Here is a 20278-nt window from a genome sequence, read left to right as displayed (position 1 = left end):
AGCCTTGCAGTGTGCTGAACTGGTTGGGGCAGTGTGGCAGGGCAGTTGCTAGTATAATTGCACGCTTACATGCGCTCTATTTGTATTTATGCTGCTCATTTTGAAACACCTCTGACTGTGATTTACCTTGGACTACGTAATTGAAAAAGAAAAATCAATAAAACTCACTTGAGGTTGCCATCTCCCAGGAGTACAGGCTTCACTGGAATGAATAGATCCATGGACACCCCTCGCCACCCCCACCTACCTTCTACCCCGTTCTGCTGGGCTGGTCCAGATAAAGACCAGCCTCTAAAATCTGATGCACCTTCTGGTCCCTGGTGACCACATGCAGGTGGCTGTCAGACCATCCGTTACAGCCCAGTCCAGTGCCACGGCAACAGAGCAGCCCATTCGCTGTGCAGTAAAATGGCGTACCAAACCGCTTTGTGGCATGGAGCTCGCCAGTCATCTGACTTTAGAGCTCTGATCTGACAAAGAAAGAGAGAGGGTGGGAGAAAGAACATGTTGCGAGCTTGGTACACTGTCTGCTGTATGCCCAATCAAGCTTATGCAGCTCTCCTCAGATGTGGCAGGCATGCGTGACCGGTTAGATCAATAGCGGAGCTTGTTTGATGTTACAGGGAGGCACGCAAGGAATATCGATCAGAGGATAATCGGAGAGGGTGCTCCACTCATCTCAATAATTCATAGGCAGGCTTACAGTGGATGGAGGGCATGATGGCCAGCGTTATGGTGCACAGTTCATACGTTACGGGCTGAGAGAGAAAATAGGTGGGGTCCTACTGTCGGTGGAATGACCTCAGAAAGACAGGCACCCTCAAAGCGCTATCAAACCTCTGCTCTTAAATGTAACATGGAGTCTTGATCCCCACTAACTGTGACTTAAGAAACATATCTTTGCTATATTCTTTGGATATACTTTGGAGTTTGGTCTGTCCTGTGTGTGTGTGTTGTACAAAAGTGTTTGTTTATTTAGATAGCCCACTCAGTAGGAGAAGAGACCAAAACTATGGACACGAAATACTAAAGCCAGCAACCCAGGAGAGCACACACACACACACACAGACACGCACATGACTGAGCAGACTATGGAAACGTTCCGCAGTGGCCAGAGGATTGGCACATGTAGAGCTGCACACAGTTCCGCAATCAGCGAGCAGCAGTGAGGAAGCTCTCGGAGCAGAAGCTGCCATGAAGCAGAGATACCTTTAGCACCAAGAGCCAGTAAAGCAGAGAGCTGTGCTGCATTTAGCTGCATAGGCTAATGTTCCAGTGATTTCTGAATTTTTTCCAACCTATGTAGCTTTTTCCATAAACAGAACCTTTAGCAGTTTGTTGTGTTTTATCAGTGTTCTTATGGAACCGCCCTCAGCTGAGGCCTGTAGAAGGTTTGGGTGTTGCCTCCTTATTTATAGTGTGAGTGTGTGTGTATGTGTGTGCGTGTGCATGTGTGTGTGCGTGTGTGTGTGTGTGTGTGTGGTGTTGAATAGACAGCGGGCACTCTGTGAGAGAGTTGGATGAGCAGCTAGATTATAATGCCCTCAGTGCCAGCACAGCTCTTAGACCTGTGGGATTACGCCGTAGAAGGAAAACTGCCTTGATATGCAGCACTGATTGAACTGATGGCTGTTTTATGGGTATTACTCAGTCTGGGTCTCCCTCCCTCTTCCTGCTTCGCTCTGCTGTAGCTCTGTTTTGAATGGAGAGGATATGGCTCATTAAAATGTTACAGTAATGTACGGCTGTTGCAGCACTGTCTAATGCATCCTGACCTTGGCCGCGGTACTCTCTCAGATCTTTCATTCACACACTCTCTCTCTGCCTGTCAATGTCTCTCGCTCTCTCTTGCTCTTTGCTCTTTTTCTCTTTATCTCTCTCTCTCTCTCTCTCTCTCTGTCTCACGCACACAAACTGAAGACTTTTTGAGCCGTGTCCTCCCACCATCACCTTAATGGGTTTCCTGTGTTGCTTTACAGGTCAGTCCTGCAGTATTATTCATTCACATTGAGATTCATGTTTACTAGCCCATCTGACTGGCTGGCGGGCTGATGACTATTCTTCTGTCTGTGTTTTCTCTTAGCCTGTCTCGCAATCCTTTTTTGCCTCATATTATCTTCTTTCTTGTGTCCCCCCACCCCCACTCTCCAGCTCGTTATCTCAGTCAAATATTCTCTTAAAAAGTCCATACATGTCAGTGGAGCAGCAAGAGAAAGACAATGGTGCCGAGTTAATTACTCATCATTTACAGCAGATGGCTGCAGACGATATGTAAATCATTGTGTGTGTGTGTGTGTGTGTGTGTGTGTGTGTGTGTGTGTGCGTGCATGCATGTGTGTGTCTGAAGAAAGAGAGAAAGAGATTATATTGTCAGGGGGAGGGGATGATTTTATTCCTTGTAATAGATAGTTGATAACAACAGCTGCAATTACAGGTTGAAATTTTCAGTAATTATGTGCAACCTCTTTTATTCCCGTTTTACATATTAATGTCAAATATGTTAAATGTAAAATTACTTTGCATTTCTCAGAGAAACTGTTATTTTAAACACTCCTAACTACAGATTTAAAAACACTACCATGTAATTAGCATATTTAACGATATACCTTCTTTTTCATTATTTAAAATATAGTTTAGTTTGAAAGTTGAATGGGTTTTGCTACACTCTGAAATGCACCTGCAGAGCCACGACAGGAACGTGCACTATGTGTTTTTAATACTTCACATGACTTTGAGAGTGGCATGCAGATCGATGCAGTGGCTGACTCTCTCGCGCCGGGGGCGAAGCATACACTCCAGAGCAGCTGCAGCCTTCGTACAGGATGCATGGCGACCACAGCTGGGCCGCATCCTGGAGCCCATCATCAATACAATGGCTAGAAACTACCCCTCACCTCCCTCCCACACACAACCCTCATTCGTTTAAGTTTTCTTCTTAGTTTTTTTTAGGTTGTGTGGTAGTGTGTGTGTGGGGGGGGATGTATTTGAAAAGGAAACAAGCCCTCTAGTGTGTCTGTATCCAGTTACACGACCATCCCCATATCAGTTTGTGTTTTAAAAAGATTACCATGTAATTAAATCCCTGATCAAGATGATTTAGGAACTGATGGGCAGTTTGGAAGTCGGGATGTATTTGTGCAGATTTGCAGACCTGTTCATCATGTAGTTGGTTTTGAGCTCCATTAGAGTTCCAACACACAGAGCCGGTTTATTGACAGAATTCACTCCCAACTTTAAGAGGTGGGTGAACCAGATGGTGTTGTGTAAGTCTGGAGAAATCCAAACTAAAATATACAATTTGTGAATCATCTTCCAGGCTGTTACTATCAACTAATTTCAAAGATACTGATTTAATTAGTGCAGTTGTGATTCCAAAAGCATTCACATTTCCACGTGCGTGGACACGTGTTCCTTATCTGTGCTGGATAATGCAGCCTGAGCTCACTCCTCTGTGTCTGGGTGTTCTGTCCCACTCCCACAGGGCTAAGCCTTCAAACCCCACTAATGACCAAAGGCACACTGCATATGACCTTCCTCAGCATGTTGGTCTCAGATTGCAGCAGGCTTGTGCTGCTGCCGTGAGAACACGCTATGCATCTAGCGTGTTTCTGTGCAAGTTTTAATGCACGATTCAGTGCAGATTTCAACATAGTGAAGGTTTCAGTGTCTGTCTCACAGACCCGCAATAGAGTAATTGTTAATTCAAAATTCAATTTGACATTCACCTGTCAGGGTTAAAATACTCTGCAATTTGTGTCTTATTATACATCTTAGTAAAGGCCAGATAAACTAGAGTCAGTCCTAGAAATAACTGGCTTCAGTGCAATGAGGACCTCTGTTGGTGGAACCAGCACATACACCATTATTGCATTGGACGCAACTCTAACTTGATTCAAGCATTTTTTGCCAGTCCTCAGTTGATACATCATGAAATAAAATACAATTAATATTCTGGAGATGAATGCTGTTCTTTAAGCCTAAGTGCAGTGGCAGTGATAGCTAAGGTATCTGCTCTCTGCCTCCAGCCCCACCGTTTTATCAATACTGGATGGACTGATTACAGGGTAAAGTAAAAGCCATGTGAAGGAACACTGTTAAAACACATGGAGCTAAGATGAGCTTCCTTTGCAGGAATCAATCCTGGTTTCCTCTCCACAGTAGGTGAGCAGTTTATATTAGCAGTTCTTGACTTTCAGGGGCAAAATCATTAAAGCTCCTTTTTGTCATAGCTGAAACTTCAAGATTCTGTGTACGGCACTTGGCACTGTAAACTGTACTTGAAAGCTGGTCTGGATATGCTAGGCACAAGCAATAGCACTATGTCTTCTCATTAATTTCCTCCAGCCGCTGCCCATATCCATCACTCACTGTTCCCTCTCTTCTGACAGCTAGAAATGATGCTCTATCATGATGTTAACATAAGAATGATGTTCCATTTCAGTCCTAAGACTGGCACTCTCTGGAAGCTTGTCTCTCTCCCAGCAATTTTGGTGGGAAAGTCGATCTCTGGAAATCTGCCTTTGATCAAGACCACCATTCACTCATCACCAAAACTACAGCATTTCTCACTTCTGAGTCGGTTTAAACTGTCATACAGGTCTTTTGTGTTTGTGTGTACTTCTGTTTGAGTTCACTGCCAGCGTTTACATCCATGCTTTGCAAGTGTTTCGACAGCTTGTTTTCGGAGTCTTTAATTGTCGGAAGTGAGGCATTGGCCTTGGTGGTTTTCCTCCGCACAGAGACGTGTTGACAGAAAACTAAAAGGGCCTGCAGTAAGAAGCACATGGAAGGGGAGCAATCAGTAGTGTGATGTCCTCCCATTCACATCCTGTGCGTGCTCAACAGACCCTTGCCTGTCCTCTCGTGCCCAATGGACGGCTGTGTCACTGTAGCAGGAACTGCTCTCGTCATAGACAATAGGGCCTAACATGCAGCATTAACTGCATTAATTGTGCTGAGGCACCAGCACTTACATAATTAGATATCCCATTTATTCAAGTGTTTTGGCAGCTAGCTGCAGTTGTGCAACATCTAGTCACATTCCTCTCTGATGTAGACTTGCTGTGTGCAGTGAAGAGTGGCTGGGAGCTAAGTTAAAAAACATTTTGGTCTGGTTTCCCTTTAAACTGCTTGGGTAATTAGATGTGCACTGTGTGGTGAGGCTGGTGAAAATAGGTGCATGTTTCTCCAGGTTTATGGAGCTTTGATGGAGGTTTTCGTACACGTGTGCTGCAGCATATTGTCACACCAGCTCAGCCCGTAAGAATCACATCTTTTTGCTATTTTTTTCCACTTACACACACTGCATAACACACACACACACACACCCGTGCATCTAGCCTGCGGAAGCATGTGCACATCTCTTTGATCTGGGCCGATTGCTGGGTAAACAGGGGTCCTCTCCCCAAGCAGAAAGGCATTATGCTCTCCGTGTGCGCGGCTGCTTGTCATGCATTGGCTGGCTCAGATCCCGGCGAATCAAAGGTGTCCGTCCTGCCTCCAGCACATCCATGAATATTTATGCGGTGCTGTGCAGCCCGAGCAGCCCTGTGATGTAATTGCAGTGGCGTGCAGCTCGGGCGCTATGGTGAAAAGCCCCCCACGCCATATCAAAGCGGCAACACAGCCACGCCCGCTTGCTGCAATGGCTGGGCTTTATTCAAGATCAACATGACTTATGGTGGAAAATGTTCCTTCTCTCTTTTATTGAGGGCCACCGTTGGCAATGGCGATGGCCTCATGGAAGCCCCCCAGGTCCCAGAGACCCCAGATTTAATGACTGCTCCTGCAGTCGCATGGTGCAGCACGTTACATTCCTTGATCAGCTTTTATCACCACCCTGCCCGAGGGGTTCGTTCAATTTGATCTAGTTTAGTCTATTTAAGTAGTTTGTTGTACTCTCTAACTGGGAGTAAAGGAGGGGAAAGCTCCAACACAAACAATAGATGAAGACCTGAGAACACTGAGTTTTAAAACAATAGCCTGATTTTGTCCTCCTCAACAACTGTGTTGTTCCAGTTGTGGTGTTTTGGAAAACACTGCAGATGAAAAGAAGCATTTTTAGTTTTTCAACAGAAAAGTGTTCTGAGGAATCAATAGTGTCCTCATACTCTGTCAGAGGCTGACACAAGCAAAGCGCAGTGAAAATGTCAGATATTCAAACTGCAAATCTCATTTTGTTTCGGGAGAACCTGCGCCAAGACAATCTAAAATACATATACATACAGGCAACTGAAATAGCTGGTTCTATTAAATTAACCCTATAAATGATGTGTGTGTTTACAGAAGGCTGGTGTTAGTATTCAGGGCCTGACCCACCCACCAGGCCTATGTGCCCCAGCTGCCTGCCTCACTAGTGAGGGACTGCCGCAGTCTGAGGGTCTCTATTCATGCAGTGACCATCTGCCTACTGCACACACACACACACACACACACACACACACACACACACACACACAGCAATACATTCATACATATCTGACAAGGGTAATGAGGGGCTGTCATTAACCTCTCAGTGCAGCACACTCTAAAGGAGGATAAAGGGCACCTACTGTACCCAGCACCAATGGCAAGAACACTTTAAACCACTTTCACCTTCTATTGCTGTCCTTTTGCTCTCGTGATACAGCGAAGATGTCCCAAGCATTTGTTCAAAGGGAACTTAGGACATTGTCTTGTTTTTTGGCTCTGAACTCCCAATTAGTTGGTTTTTTTCTTTTATACTTTCTAAAACAAAGTTTTATTCACATAAAGTTCAAAGCCCCAAACTCCAAAATTCGTTTCTGAGAGCAATGCCTTAAGAAGCCAAGATGAACATAAATGTTCATTTCAGATGATTACACACTTGCATGGGATTTTCTTCACAAACAGATTTTTTATTCCAGTCAAACTGTCATCTTGCTGTGAACATGATTGTCAAGTTTGCATGGATGGCTTGAAATTTCTTCACTTGAAATTTCTATGCAGCTGAAAAAGGGAAAATTATTAACATTTCCACATGCAAAAAAATCCAGATATCTAATTAAAATCAAGACAACAGTTTAAAACAGCACCTGCCCGACTGGCTCTCTGTAGATGTGCATTGTTTCATTCAGTGCTGAGGCACAGTCTCACAGTGCTCTGTGATATATGATGCATCCCTTGGCTTTATTTGCTTCTTGCTTGTCCTGGATCTATCATTCTTGTTGGGAGTGGTGTGTGTCAGATCAGAGAGCATGGGTGGGTGGGAGGGTGAGTGTCTGGGAACGAGGAGCTGTAATCAGAGACCCAGTTCTGTCATGCTCTTCACATGGGCTCCTGAGCTTAGTCAGAGGCCACTGGGAGGTAAGCTGCTCTTCGGGTGCAGACAGACGGACTGGGTGAGAGCCTTTGTCTGATCACCTGCTGGGTGCAGGGCCAAGAGAGAGCCCACTCAGAGTGAAGAATGTTCATCATTTCATGCTCGTGGAAGAACAGCAGTCGTCGAGAATCTGATTAAAGCATGGCATAACGAGAGGTTTCTCCAAGGGACATGCGGCTAATAACGCTGGGCTGTGCTTATTACAATGTTTGATCCGAGTTAGCGAGAGAGGGAGAAGGAGAGAGAACGACAGAATATGTGTGTGCGTCTGTGTGTGAGAGACAGAAAGAGAGAGCAAGAGGGAGAGAGAGAAACAGGGAGCTCCAACGCCCAATGGGACATTCTTTGTGAGCAGAGATCCAAATAAATGAATGATACACTTTGTCAACTGTAATAACTGCAATGACTTTCAAGCATAAGCTCCTCAGGGGTCCTGTGGCCTAGAAGCCCATCTTCGGCCTTCGGAACGTGTAGGACCACCTCTTCTCCTTTCAGCAGCCCTGTGTGCTCTTCTGCTGGTCTCCTTCAGAATACTGGGCCTGCTGATCTTGGCCTGGGGAAGGATGCCTTGCCAAAGCCCAAGAGCAGCATGGAGGGCTGGAGGAAATGTACATTTCAGCATGTGGGTGCGTGCTAACACCACAGAGGTGCGTAAACCCTGGGAGACATAAGCAGGATGACAAGGGAGGAGATGACTGGAGTTGTAATCAGATCATTGGCTAAAATGAGTTGAGTCAATGTGATCAATAGAAACCGCACATGCAGCAAAGAGGCCTTAATGGCCCTTAATCTCCATTGGGTATTAGAGGGGAAGTTGGATGACTGGAGCTAAAGAGAACGCTGTGCCCCGAAGCAGGTCGGCAGTGTGGCCCAGAACGCCCTGTGGGGGAGGCGGAGGGCAGCAACCTCACCCGGGTCTCAAACCCAAGTCCTATGGGTGATAAACACACGCCCTGGCTGCTGGATTGACACCCCCTGAAGTAGAGAGGGTGATGTGACAGGGAATGGCAGTTCAGGCAGATGACAGGTGCTCAGGCTGGTGGGCCAGAGGCCTGGCCCTTTGGTCCAGTGGTCAGGGCACCAGGTGCTTCTCACCTGTAGGAGACGGGTTCAAGATCTGTGTGGAGTTGCTGCCCCCACTTTCACTTCGTCATGTGGGCCTGGGCAACAGTGCTGCTAATAAAGTTTTCTTAGGACATATTTTGAGTATGTACTAGGACCATAGGTTTTTGTGCTTCTAATACTCTATACCTGTCATGTGTAAATTCATGAAGCAACCAACTAATTTGATCTGAGTGTGATATAGCCAGATAAATAATTTTGCCTGTATCATAATTATATTTGCCAAATGAGTCTGTAGAAGCTTTGAGAAAAGGGTTACTCTATAAATATTGAAATGAGAAAAGTAAATTTTCTCCTTTACGCTGAGCTCATCTTTTCTGCTTTCTGTCCATCTCTGGTATCATCAGAGTTGCATGCTGTCTTTCTCAGAGCTTTTTGGATTTGCTAGCCAATAATTGAAATCTCACTGGTAAGTTCGAGGAACAATAGCATGACACAAATTGTTATTCAAAGAATTTTCTGCTAGTAAATTACAGCTATTACTTGGACTGGTTTTAGAAAGTTCGCGCCTGAGTTTTAACTCCATTAATGGATTCTTGAGTCATCTCATTGTGTTTGAGGGAGAACAGAGTGTACATCCCTAAGGATGATACAGTGTTTACCTCACTGCAGGTGATTTCTCATTTACAGAATGTCAGAATATGTGTGTGTTTTATTTCAGTGATTGACTATTAGTAATAAACCAACTGAATAAGTAATTATAATTAACTTATTAAAAATATTTTATATATATATATATACACACATATACATACACACACACACACACATACACACACACAAGACCCCCTGCCCTATACCTGGAGAAATAGCATCAATTCCAAATACTATTTATATAATTATGTGATATTAGGCCAGAACTGTGTTAACTAGATTTTGTGTATTTTCTTGAAATGTTGTTTTCTTTAATGAGCCATTATGTGCTCTTGTACCATACTGATAAATATACATTATCTCTCTTATGATTATGTTTCTCATTAGCATGCGGTAAACATTGGGCAAGTGCCTTAAGTAAAAAAGGTCTTTATACACTGAATGTATTTAATTACTTTTGGAGTAAAGCCCAGGATCTCTGCAGATTACTACCTTAGTGTATAGACAGAATTATTAACAAGCATGATCATTAATTTATGCTGAACTCCAAATGCCTCCAAAAACTGCATTCAAGCATTTTTGGTTTGAGAATATCTTCTCTCTCTATTCTATACAAAATAACAAGAAAGGTTTGCAGACAGTTATGACACCACATGGTTGGTGTTTCAGTGTTCACGGTTTTGCTTCAGAGCTCTCTCAAGGTTAATCAGCTAGGCACTTCTAGAGCTGGTCACTAGAGCTGGTTACTTCATGTGTTTTTCTGCCATGGTGTAAGTTTATTTGTCACGTACATACATAGTCATGCATGGTATAACTGGCAGTGAAATGCATTTTGTAACCGCTCTGTCCGTGGCCAAAAAGAGATACAGGGAAACTGGAAGTTATATCAGAGAATTCCTGCTGGGCCAGTGTGCCATCTCTGTGACTACCCACTGACTGAACTGCAGGTAAAAGGAAGAAAAACTGGGCTTAAGAGGAAATGGCGCAAGCAGGTGAGGACCCCCTTTTTTCTCACGAATGCAGCCCTCTTTTCTCAAAGCAGTGGTTACCTAACACTGGTTTGACTTACCTTTACACAAGGCCCATTCTTGACAGTTCAATATGACACTGGCTTGAGAAGTCAATATTCAATATTGTAAGGTACATTCCATTCAGTGAGCTCATTTTATTTATTAAAATAAAAAAAAAAAATTTTTTTAAAAGACCCCCGTTTTTATCCACTCTTATCCACTCGGTTAACTCCACACGATTAAAAAAATTATAGATTTACAATTTTAATGCCTCAAAGAATTCAATTTATGACAGATACATGTCCAGATCTGAGCTAGTGCTAGGAGCTCATGCACTCAAAACTAGGAAGGGAAAGCAAGTAAACATATCTCTATTTGCATATTTTGTCTTAGTCCTTTTCATGACCGTGAGTAAGGCCAATCATTTGGAGATGGTTTTGTGAAGTCTATTAAGAGCCATTATCGATAAAAGTGTCATTCAGACTCGTCCAAAAAAACTGGGAGCAAAAACCTGATTTCTTCCAGTCACACACCATTGATTGGTAGTTTTTGGACAACAAGTGACTTGCATGTATTATAACAGCCAGATTAAAACTGAGGTTCCAGGAGAGAGACAGAAGGATTGCAGGTTCTGTCCGGATAATAGACACGAGATATGGAAAGCAGGCATAGACCTTGGTTTTCACACTAATATCCTCTGATTTTCCATCAGCCTCATTAGGCTGTGAACACAAGATCTACAAATGTAATGCAAATGTAATGCCTTTCTTGGCTAAGATAAAATTGAAAAATCAGGCAGACCGAGATTCTTTTTGAAAAAGATTCACTTTTTTTTTTACTGAGAAGAGTTAACAGATTTAGTCTTTATTTATTGAAGTAATTTATTAGCCAACAGTGGATACATTTGCCAAGGTTTGGGGTATATTAGGGAAAATGTGGCCAAGTTCCTTCCCATTATGAAATAGGTAAACCGGCACAGTTCTGCACCTGGCCTCACAAATTATTCCTAAAATGTTGCAAAATTAGGGATTAATTATGATGTGTTCTGTGGTTAATGCATAATTATACAAAATCATGTGTGAAAATCTATGTGAATCTTTCCTGACATAAAATGGGTCCTCTAATTGTTGGGGCATAAGCTTGTATTAGGCAATGGCGCCATCTAGTGATTTTGGCTTCCACAATTAAATAAAAGAATAGCACTACTAACTGAGATAAAGAGTTATGGATCTACTCTGTATGCAGAACTTGCACTCAACCGTACAAAAAACTGAGCGTGGAATAATTGGCAAACGGTAAGGAATTTTGATTCAGGGACAGTTACAAATTATATGATTGTCACTGCAGGCAACTGATATTGATATCCAAAGGTTAGAGTTACTAGAATTCTTTATAACTAGGAGACCTACCATACTGATTAAACGCCTTTATATTAGCTAAAAGTAATGTATGGTCATGAAAGCATAATGAGTGAAGTTGCTGCACTCAGACAATTTTCTGGTTCCATAAATCTATATTTATTTTTAAAATCAGATTAATTAATCACATCATAATGCAATTAGCATCATTACGAAGCATCGATTTACAGAAACCCAAACAAACATGGCCACAAATCAAACCACACAGGGGAGAGGTGGTTCTTTTTGCAGGGATTGAATCCTTCGACTCCATCCAAAACATGAATCCAACCGAGGAAGTGAGGTGCTGCCCTTCCAACTTTCAGCAGAGGTTGAGTGCTTACCCGCATCCACAAAGCACAACGTACGGCAGGGGGGGGGGGGGGGGGGGAGAGAGAGAGAGAGAGAGAGAGAGAGAGAGAGAGAGAGAGAGAGAGAGAGAGACACACACACCTACTGGACCTATGGAAAAAGGCAGCTTCTAATGAACAGGAAATACCAGACAACAACGGCGCTATACTGCTCACAGATGTGGGTGAGGCTCGGGACTTATGAAGGGATGGGTCTCGGACACAGGTGTTTCGGGCCAGGAGCCACCAGCATGTGGCCGCTTGGACTGTTCCATACTTCAGGCCACAGCGATGCATTTACTTTAATCAATCAGTATAATCAAGACCTAAATAGATTACTTCATATTTTGCATGTTCTCAGAATAATGCTCAATATATATATAGTTTCAAATGCCAAAACAAAACCTCTCATGCAATACGACAAAATTTGGACAACATATGTCTGGTGCCCCTAAACGGCAGAAACAGCACATTTCAGATTTAAGTAAAAACTCAAAAACATGGTATCGCTAAACATGGATAATGTTTATTTAGCTAGTGAGTCACCTAAAGGAGAAAATGGTTCTGGATAAGCTTCTGCGATGGGGACAAAACTCCGCCCCGACGAGGGATGGGTGGGTGTGAGGGGCTCTGGCAGGTGGCGGGACGACAGCGGGGGTGCTTGTGGGCAGGCCCATTTCCCAGTGTGGTACATACACTCCAGAGGAGAGGGCAGCTGTGAGAGTATGGCATCACAGAGCAAGTTTCCCCTTAGAAAAATGCACTTTTGAATGACAATTACAAGAAAAAACAAACAAAACAAAAATGTGCATTAACTGGTGTCATCCAGCAAGCTGCATAATTATCTTTTGGTACACAGAAACAGATGTTACATGGGGCAGGGGGAGGGCAAGAGGCAGGGGATTCAGTCTACAACAACGGCCATGATTATTCCAACTGGGGCTTCAATCAGGTAGGGCAAACGCCTCGCCTACCTCTCAGTCCTGATCTCTTCACAGAGCTTCACACAGATTCAAGTAAAGATTTGTCATTTTACATACACTTTTTCATCTCCTCTGAGAGCACTCGACAAAGCGTCGAAACCGTGAGGAATTCCAAAAACCAAATAAAATAAAAAGGACAATAAACCTACAAATAAGTCTGGTGAAATCCTCAAAACCAACTACACTGGTTAGTCAGTTCATACCAAACAGAAGTCCGGTGAGTTAAGGGTATTGGTAGAAGCTTTTCGAAAGGACTGAAAGTGCTTAAAGATACAGTTTAATTGAGCAAATTGTTTTCTTTTTTTATGAGAGACTTCAGATAAGGGCAAATGCATCAAAAATTGACACAATAGTCCATAGTCGTGTTAAGTGTTCATACATGGTCTTCAGCAGAAAATATATCAGAACCCCCTTCTTCCTCTGTGGTTAGGCAATATTCAAGGTTCTACATTATTAGTGTTGAAGTTCTAGCAGGGAGACCTCTGTAAGGTTACTGTTTATTTCTAGTTCGCTCCTGCAAAAAAAGGAAGAAAACAGAATATGAGACGATCTGATTAGGGAGACACATCAGAGGAGGTATTAAGCAGATCTGGAGTAGGCAGAGTAGACTAATGTCAGCATGTTCACTCCATTTCCCAGTAAAACAGAGGGCCTTTAAAAAAATTTTTTTTGAAAAGCCAGCAATATTATTAGTGCCCAGTGGGACAAGGGCAAAGTGATAGTCTAACCAGCCACAGTGTGACGAGCCAGGACTGCAGAGCACAGCCTAAAACACTCCCTGAATGACTGGGGAAAAGAAAACAAGCAGACAGAGGCTGGAGAGGTTCCTTTGCCATTAATAACCTTCAGCTATACTAGCCTGGTGGCTGTGAAGGCACCAATTAGGATGGTGTCCCCCGCGAAAGCCATTGTGTGCTGCGAGTCAGCTCATTTTCTGCCCATACCGTGCACCTGCAAGTGGCCCCTGGCTCTTCAGGGGCACTTCTGCATCCGTTCAACCTGTGACCATTTCTGACACATCCGAAGAAGCAAGAAGCGATGCTGTGCGATTAAGCTAGGCAGCGTGTCACGGTGGTTGTTCATGTGTGTCACTGCAGGTCACCAACACAGCATGTGATGAAGCTGCACCATCGGGAATAAATCCCGTCAGCGCTCTCCGACAGCCAAGCTTCAGGCCTTCCCCGTTATGCCTTCTTGAAATATTCATGAGCGAGTAACATGGTGCAAATGAACCGACTTGGCAGCGCGCTCGATAGCCTGCAGGTCAAGGCCGACTCGGCAGACGGCAGGAGACGGTCCCCTCTGCTCGCATCCTACAGCCTGCAGTTTATTTCACTACAGCCAATTCCATCCTCGGTTCCGTATTCTACATTTCGTGATGCAAACACCAATCACCCAACTCCACACATCCCACTGTGAGGCTGATACTTGGACTTCTCGTTTGGACTTCTCATTTAAAAGCACCGAGATACTCATCTTTTAGACCATACCCGCCCCCCCGCCCGCCTGATGCTCTCGGAAGAAAGGTGTTTTCAAAGCATACTCAGCCGCTGGGCAAATCCCTCACGTACAAAGCAAAAGCAGATCCCGCTTTAGCTTTGTCTGGGAACAGGAATGCATGGAATGTGAACTGTAACAGCAGTCATGTCCGCCTCCAGCTGGCCTATGCCGGGCTGACCACCGTTCTGCTGCCAGGGCCATTCTTAATACAGGTTTTCAAAAAAAACTGCAATAAGCCACAAATGTCTCTTAAATTATGCTGTAATTGTCAAACAACAGAAAGCATTTCTGCCCCATACAATTTGGTTTATTGGGCAAATAGTGGTTTTCTAGTGACAGGATCTAAAAAAAGGCCTAGACACAATAGAACTTTTGTGGAAGAAGCCACACAACTGAAAACAAGCCATTTAACATCCAAGCAACTGAGATTACAGCTAATGAGTGAGAATGTCCTCTGCAAATAACAAATTTACATTACGCTCTATTGTGCATTAAACATTTGTGTATATTTGAACCAAATCATGGTCCAGCAACCATGAGATGCCCTGTGCCAACAGGCCAAACATTTAGATTAACCATTGTGTGCATTCACAGCAAAACCCCTTACTGTGTTACAGAAGAAACAGAGTAAGGGGCAAGCTTGCACATTATCCAGGAACAACACCATGCCACTGCAATTGAACCGTTTTAAAAATAATATTGATCAATGAAACATTTTCACTGATTAAGTATGGTTTATTAAATACGTTTCCATCCTAATTCATGTTTTTGGGGTAGACTCCATAAATCTTTCATGTGCAAGGGGAGCGGGGGGAGAATGGGTGTACTTTAATATTTTAATTCATTAATGTCCATGCAATCCAGGTCAAATTGTTAATCCAAATGTACTGGAGATGTACATCAGGCTGTCAGCAGAACCCAATTCTCCAAGGTGCTGTCCTCCAGTTGAGAAAAATTAGATGTTCGTGTTGCCTTTACCACAGATTACATATTGCCACTTTTTCAGTAGGCTATAACAAGAGCTCCAAAGAAATAATATTCCATCTCAATCTTGGATGATGGAACTTGCACTACCCGTCCAAGTACACAGGAGTGTACTGTGATACTGCTGGCTGTCACTCATTAAGTATAACTTAACCTGCTGTCAACCATATGAAATGCAGGCTAACATATTAGAAAGTGCATCTGCCATCATAAGACCCAAATGGAGATGAAAAGCAGCTGATGTTGAGGTAACGGGTAAGGTTATTAATAATTTGAGTCGTGTGGGCAGGAAATTGTGTCAGTCTACCATCTATCAATGGGACATCTGCTTGCTGTTTAAACTCCTTTGGAGTCGAGTCTCTAGTCAGTCCTTTGGTGTTATGCTATGAGGTTAAAGCCTTTTTTCCTCACCATCCGCAACCTTCTTTTTTCCTTTATAATTACCATTCTGTGAAACCATTGCCAAGAAGATGCTTAAAATACAGAGGACAAGTAACGCATATTAAGTTCCAGACACCTGAGTACACAAACACATTTTAGATTTGCCATCATTTCACATCCTCCGTCTTCCTTAACACAGGTGCAATTTTAAATTTGCCATGTTTACTTTGTTTGAAGCACATGTAACAAAAAACAAAACAAAAAAAACAAACAAACAAACAAAAACAAACAAAAACTAACTGCTTGAAAATTTATGCACTGTTAAATGCCCTCACTTTGAAATGAATAGACGTGCGGACAGCATTCTATTCCCGCAAGGCTCGAGCGACCTAAGGACACGGCACTTGCGCTCGGCTACTGTGCGGTGTGCGGGAAAGCCGCGCTTACCCTGCGCATGGCTTCCTCCTCCTCCTGACGCTTCTCATAATGTGCAAAATCGTCAAAGATCGAGGTGGTATGCTTGAAAGTGGCGATAATTTTGAGCACTTGCTTGGCCTTCTCCAGGGGCACCTCCTGAGTGTCCCTGGAATTGGTGACGGGCTTGTTGTCATTGTTCTCCAGGCGGATGTGCCGCAGTTGGTTGTTGGGCACATCTTTGACGAAGATCCACTTCACCTCAAACTTGCCCTTCCACTTGTCCTGAGACCAGACACCGGCATAGGCATTGTAGTCCACGGCAGACTTCATCTCAGCCACGCCACAGAAGTGCCCACTGCCGTTGACGCTGAAGAGTAGGTAGAGTGGGCCCTTGGCCGCCAGCGAGCGGTATGCCGCATCCAGACGCTTGTTGCCGTGCTCCGTGCTGCACCAGATGGAGTACTTGATGGAGCGGTGGATATCATCCTCTGAGTAGCTCTTGATGATAAACACCCGTCCATTCTTCAAGTTCCAGTCAAAGTCTTTGGGGTTGTAGTTGTTGAGAGCTTTGAGCTTCTCCAGCACAGGGTGGGCCTCGCCAGCACCAGATGAGGGTGAGGTGCCAAGTGGGGCTCCGGCCAGACCCAGGCCAAAGCTCTCTGCCCCACTGAAGGTTGCGGCCCGATTCCTGGGAGCCACCCAGCGGTTCTGAGGCGGGATGCTCTGCTGTGGGTGGGGATGCTGGGGCTGGGGTGGGGCAGGCTGAGAGGGGTGGTGTTGGAGAGGGTGAGGGGGACCTGGGGGCAGTTGCTGAGGGGGCTGAGGGGACTGCAGCTGGAGCTGCTGATGTTGGGGTTGTGGAGGCAAGGTGCTCTGCAGGAGGGGCTGTGGCTGGGCCAGGAGCTGCTGCTGCACCAGTGGCTGAGGGGGCAGCATCTGCTGAGCAAGGGGAGGCTTTGTGATGGAACCTTTGTCATCCCAGGTGCCAATGTTCATGTTATGCTTGATGGGTGGCGGAGGAATCGCAGTGCCGCCTCCCATGCCTGGGTTGGCTTTAGGCTTTAGCTTGGGCTGAGGTTTAGCAGGTTTCCTAGCAATCGCCGCCCATGACGTGGGCTTGGGGGCAGAGGAGCTGACGGGTGGCATGCTGTTTGCAGCTATACTGCTCATGCCCGCCGTCCCTCCCAGAGGGGAGCCCACGGTTTTAGTGACAGCCGCCATGTCGGAGCCAAGCTTGAGGCCAGCCATTCCCTGATCAATACTGCTAAGGCCCGGAACTTTGCTAAGCTGCGTGTCGCTGCCGAATCCTGCCTGTCCATCTGCTATGGCCCTCCCCAGGGAGCTGGGGGCATAGCCGTAGCTGCTGCTGTATGCAGAACTCTGTGTGGACTGTCCCTGTGAGCCGCTGGTGCCCCAGGTTGAAAAGTCTGCATTGCCGGGGAAGAAGTTAAATCCATGTTGGCTGAGAAAGGGAGGTGTGTTGCCTAGAGCTCCGGGCTGGCTGAAAACTCCATCAGGGATGAAGTGGTGCTCACCATTGCTCATCTGTCCATAGGTGGTCAAGTAGGGCATAGGGGGATCTCCTGCAGTAGACCAAGCAGCTTCACCCAGAGAGTAAGGGAATCCAATGGACGGGGCATAGTAGCTGGGCATGTAGGGGTCAGACATTGGTGGGTAGCTATTACTCTGTATGGGAAGCAATTTAAAAATTAATTTTATCTTAATGAAAGGTCAGTCACAAAATATTAAGTAAGGGTCCTAAAGAGGCTTTACAGAAAATACCCCAGGGAGCCGGCATTTTTAACAGCAGGGTCATGGAGGCAACTAACAACATATTGTAATCACATAAATGTAGTGTTTTGGAGCATTATAACTAGTTGCTAAAATTTTTTAATAAGACTTGTTACTTGGCTCACCTGATTTGTCTGGCTGCTTAAGTAATTCTCAAAGTCGTCATCATTTACTGCATCCTTCTGATGCATTGAACCGTTTTGCACTAAAATAACCATAGAAAGATTTGAACAAGCATTAATAGCTTTTCACCTCATTTGCATTTGTTTACTACCTGGTAAGCTACAGATCAATAAAAAGCTTTGCCTAATTACAGCTATATAACATAATACACAAACAGTTAAGACTACCTGTTTTTGCATGTTATTGCAAAACCATATTACCAGGATGTGACTTAGCACTGAAAAAGAACTCAAACAGGTTTTCCAAAACATAAGTTATTTTTTTAAAAATCAATATGAGAAAAAGCATGCAACTAGACAAACAAAACTTTTAAACGTTTATGGTAAATTTGTATGTTCTTAAAATGTGTAAACTTTAAAGGAATAGAAACTCGACTTCAGTTTAAGGCCTTCAGAATTCAGAGAGAATATCATACAAAGGACCTGCCAAATCACAAATGTTAACAGGTACACTTCTGCTGTGTCCGTGGGGAATATCCAATGTGCCTGCAAAATACAGTAGTCAGATCGCAATTCCAACAGGTGACGTACCTTTATTTCCTTGTCCTTTAGGTCTCTGTTACCGTATGGGAAGTCCGTGTAAAAAACGACAGTGAGAGAGAGAAATCGCAAAATGAAATCGAAACATCACAAACATTAAGAACTGAATTTGCAGGCAAGAGTTGCTCGACCAAATGTTTACGTTAGAACTGAGGCCCAGTTTGCAGCAACGTTAGACTAACGGTGCTCCCTGCCAGATTCTGCTTGTCAGAAGTGATACAGATCTCACGAACAACAGGTCCGCGCTTACACACAAAATAGGCAATTCCGTAAAAGGTGGGCGAAGTGTCTGCATGATTTGACCTGGGATGTATGGCAAATGATTCGGCCTAACAACAACCATCGGCTAGTGGGCTAGCTAGCTAGGGTAGCTATCCGGATAGCTAGGTTAGCTCAGTGGCTTGTTAGCCGTTTGTAGCCACCAAGTATGAGAGTCTTCTGCATATAAAACGACATGACTTGCTAACGAGCTAGCCAGTTAGCTGTATAACTAACTGCAGGACGAAATGACTGGAAAATCCAACCCGCTGCAATATTTTAGGCAGTGGAAAGCGGTCAGTGTCGTGTACCTGATCGACAGTTGTCGCAGACATCCTCCAGGAGCCCTGACTGGTAGCTGTTCTTACTGTCCACGGTCTCTCCTGCCACTGCCGTCTGCTAGTAGCTTAACGTTATTTTTCCTTTCCTTTCGGGTTAAATCAATCTCGCTGGATTTATACACGCTGTTGTTTCCCTCTCAAACACTCGGGTGCAATCGTCACAGGCGGCGAATGTCAACCTGCTGAAGATGTCCTCGGTGGCAAATGCTACTTAAGTTACTCCGAAACATTCACGCTCTATAACGTCTAATCAGAATTCCCCCTACTCTGTTCCACAATGGCGGATGGGTTATTACTCTCACTTCCGTTTGTGCGCTGACCTTCCGCTAGTGATGCGTGACGTAAGAGCGATGAAAAAAATAAAAAGTGCACGCGTTGGTGTCGTTCCATAATCGCGTTAATGCTCCCCGCTGCCATCCACACTCGTATAAATCATCGATGCTGAGACGCTTATTTTAAGGTAGAAATGACAAGCGATTGAAATAAAACAAAGCTCATCTTTATTTTTCACGAGAAAGTATGATAATGTTTTTGTAATGTGTAGAAACGCTGTATATCGATCTCTTCTAGAAATAGTCCACTGCACACTAAATCAGTGATTCTCAGTCTGGGATCGAATAACACCCCCACGCTGTAGCCTACTGCAAGAGAGATGTCATACATTTACTATTAAACTTTGCTATGTTGTGTGTTTTGACATTATCAAAGATTCCAATTATATATATCATTAGTAAGATATTACTTTGCAAGACAGTTACTGTTATGACTTTTGGGCGTACTGACGGTCAGACGCATTGAAAGGTTTTGCTTAAATATAGCTAGATTTTACTTATTGACTACTTTATATCCTGTCATTAATATTTTGCTATCCCATGAAAGATTAAAACCAAAAAATTGGATTGCAAACAAAAACCAACATATTTTTAACTGTTTACAAGAAAAACATTACTATTGTTTAGTTTAACTGTAGTGTGTCAACATACATGCAATTTCCATAAATGTTTATTATGGTGTCATGCAGTGCTTGATTGGGTTATTGAGGGAAATGTTACTATTATGAAACTTTCCGTCACAGCCAGTAGATGGGGG

At 44.1% G+C, this 20278-nt stretch overlaps 1 protein-coding gene across 1 annotated transcript; it reads right to left on the bottom strand.

The window, feature by feature from the left end:
* Positions 1-12201: 12201 nt before the first annotated feature.
* Positions 12202-19496, bottom strand: ythdf3 (YTH N(6)-methyladenosine RNA binding protein 3). Its single transcript, XM_027004415.2, has 5 exons — positions 19160-19496; positions 18582-18606; positions 17994-18073; positions 16108-17763; positions 12202-13309 (listed from the first exon to the last, which is right to left on the bottom strand). Exons 1-5 carry the CDS (start codon positions 19181-19183, stop codon positions 13286-13288), a joined length of 1809 nt encoding a protein of 602 aa, XP_026860216.2. The 5' UTR covers positions 19184-19496; the 3' UTR covers positions 12202-13285.
* Between the last annotated feature and the right edge of the window lie 782 nt (positions 19497-20278).

Source organism: Electrophorus electricus, chromosome 5, assembly GCF_013358815.1.
Source record: "Electrophorus electricus isolate fEleEle1 chromosome 5, fEleEle1.pri, whole genome shotgun sequence".
Taxonomy (NCBI): domain Eukaryota; kingdom Metazoa; phylum Chordata; class Actinopteri; order Gymnotiformes; family Gymnotidae; genus Electrophorus; species Electrophorus electricus.
Note: the sequence above shows the minus strand (reverse complement) of the source record. Positions and strands in the feature narration are given on the sequence as shown.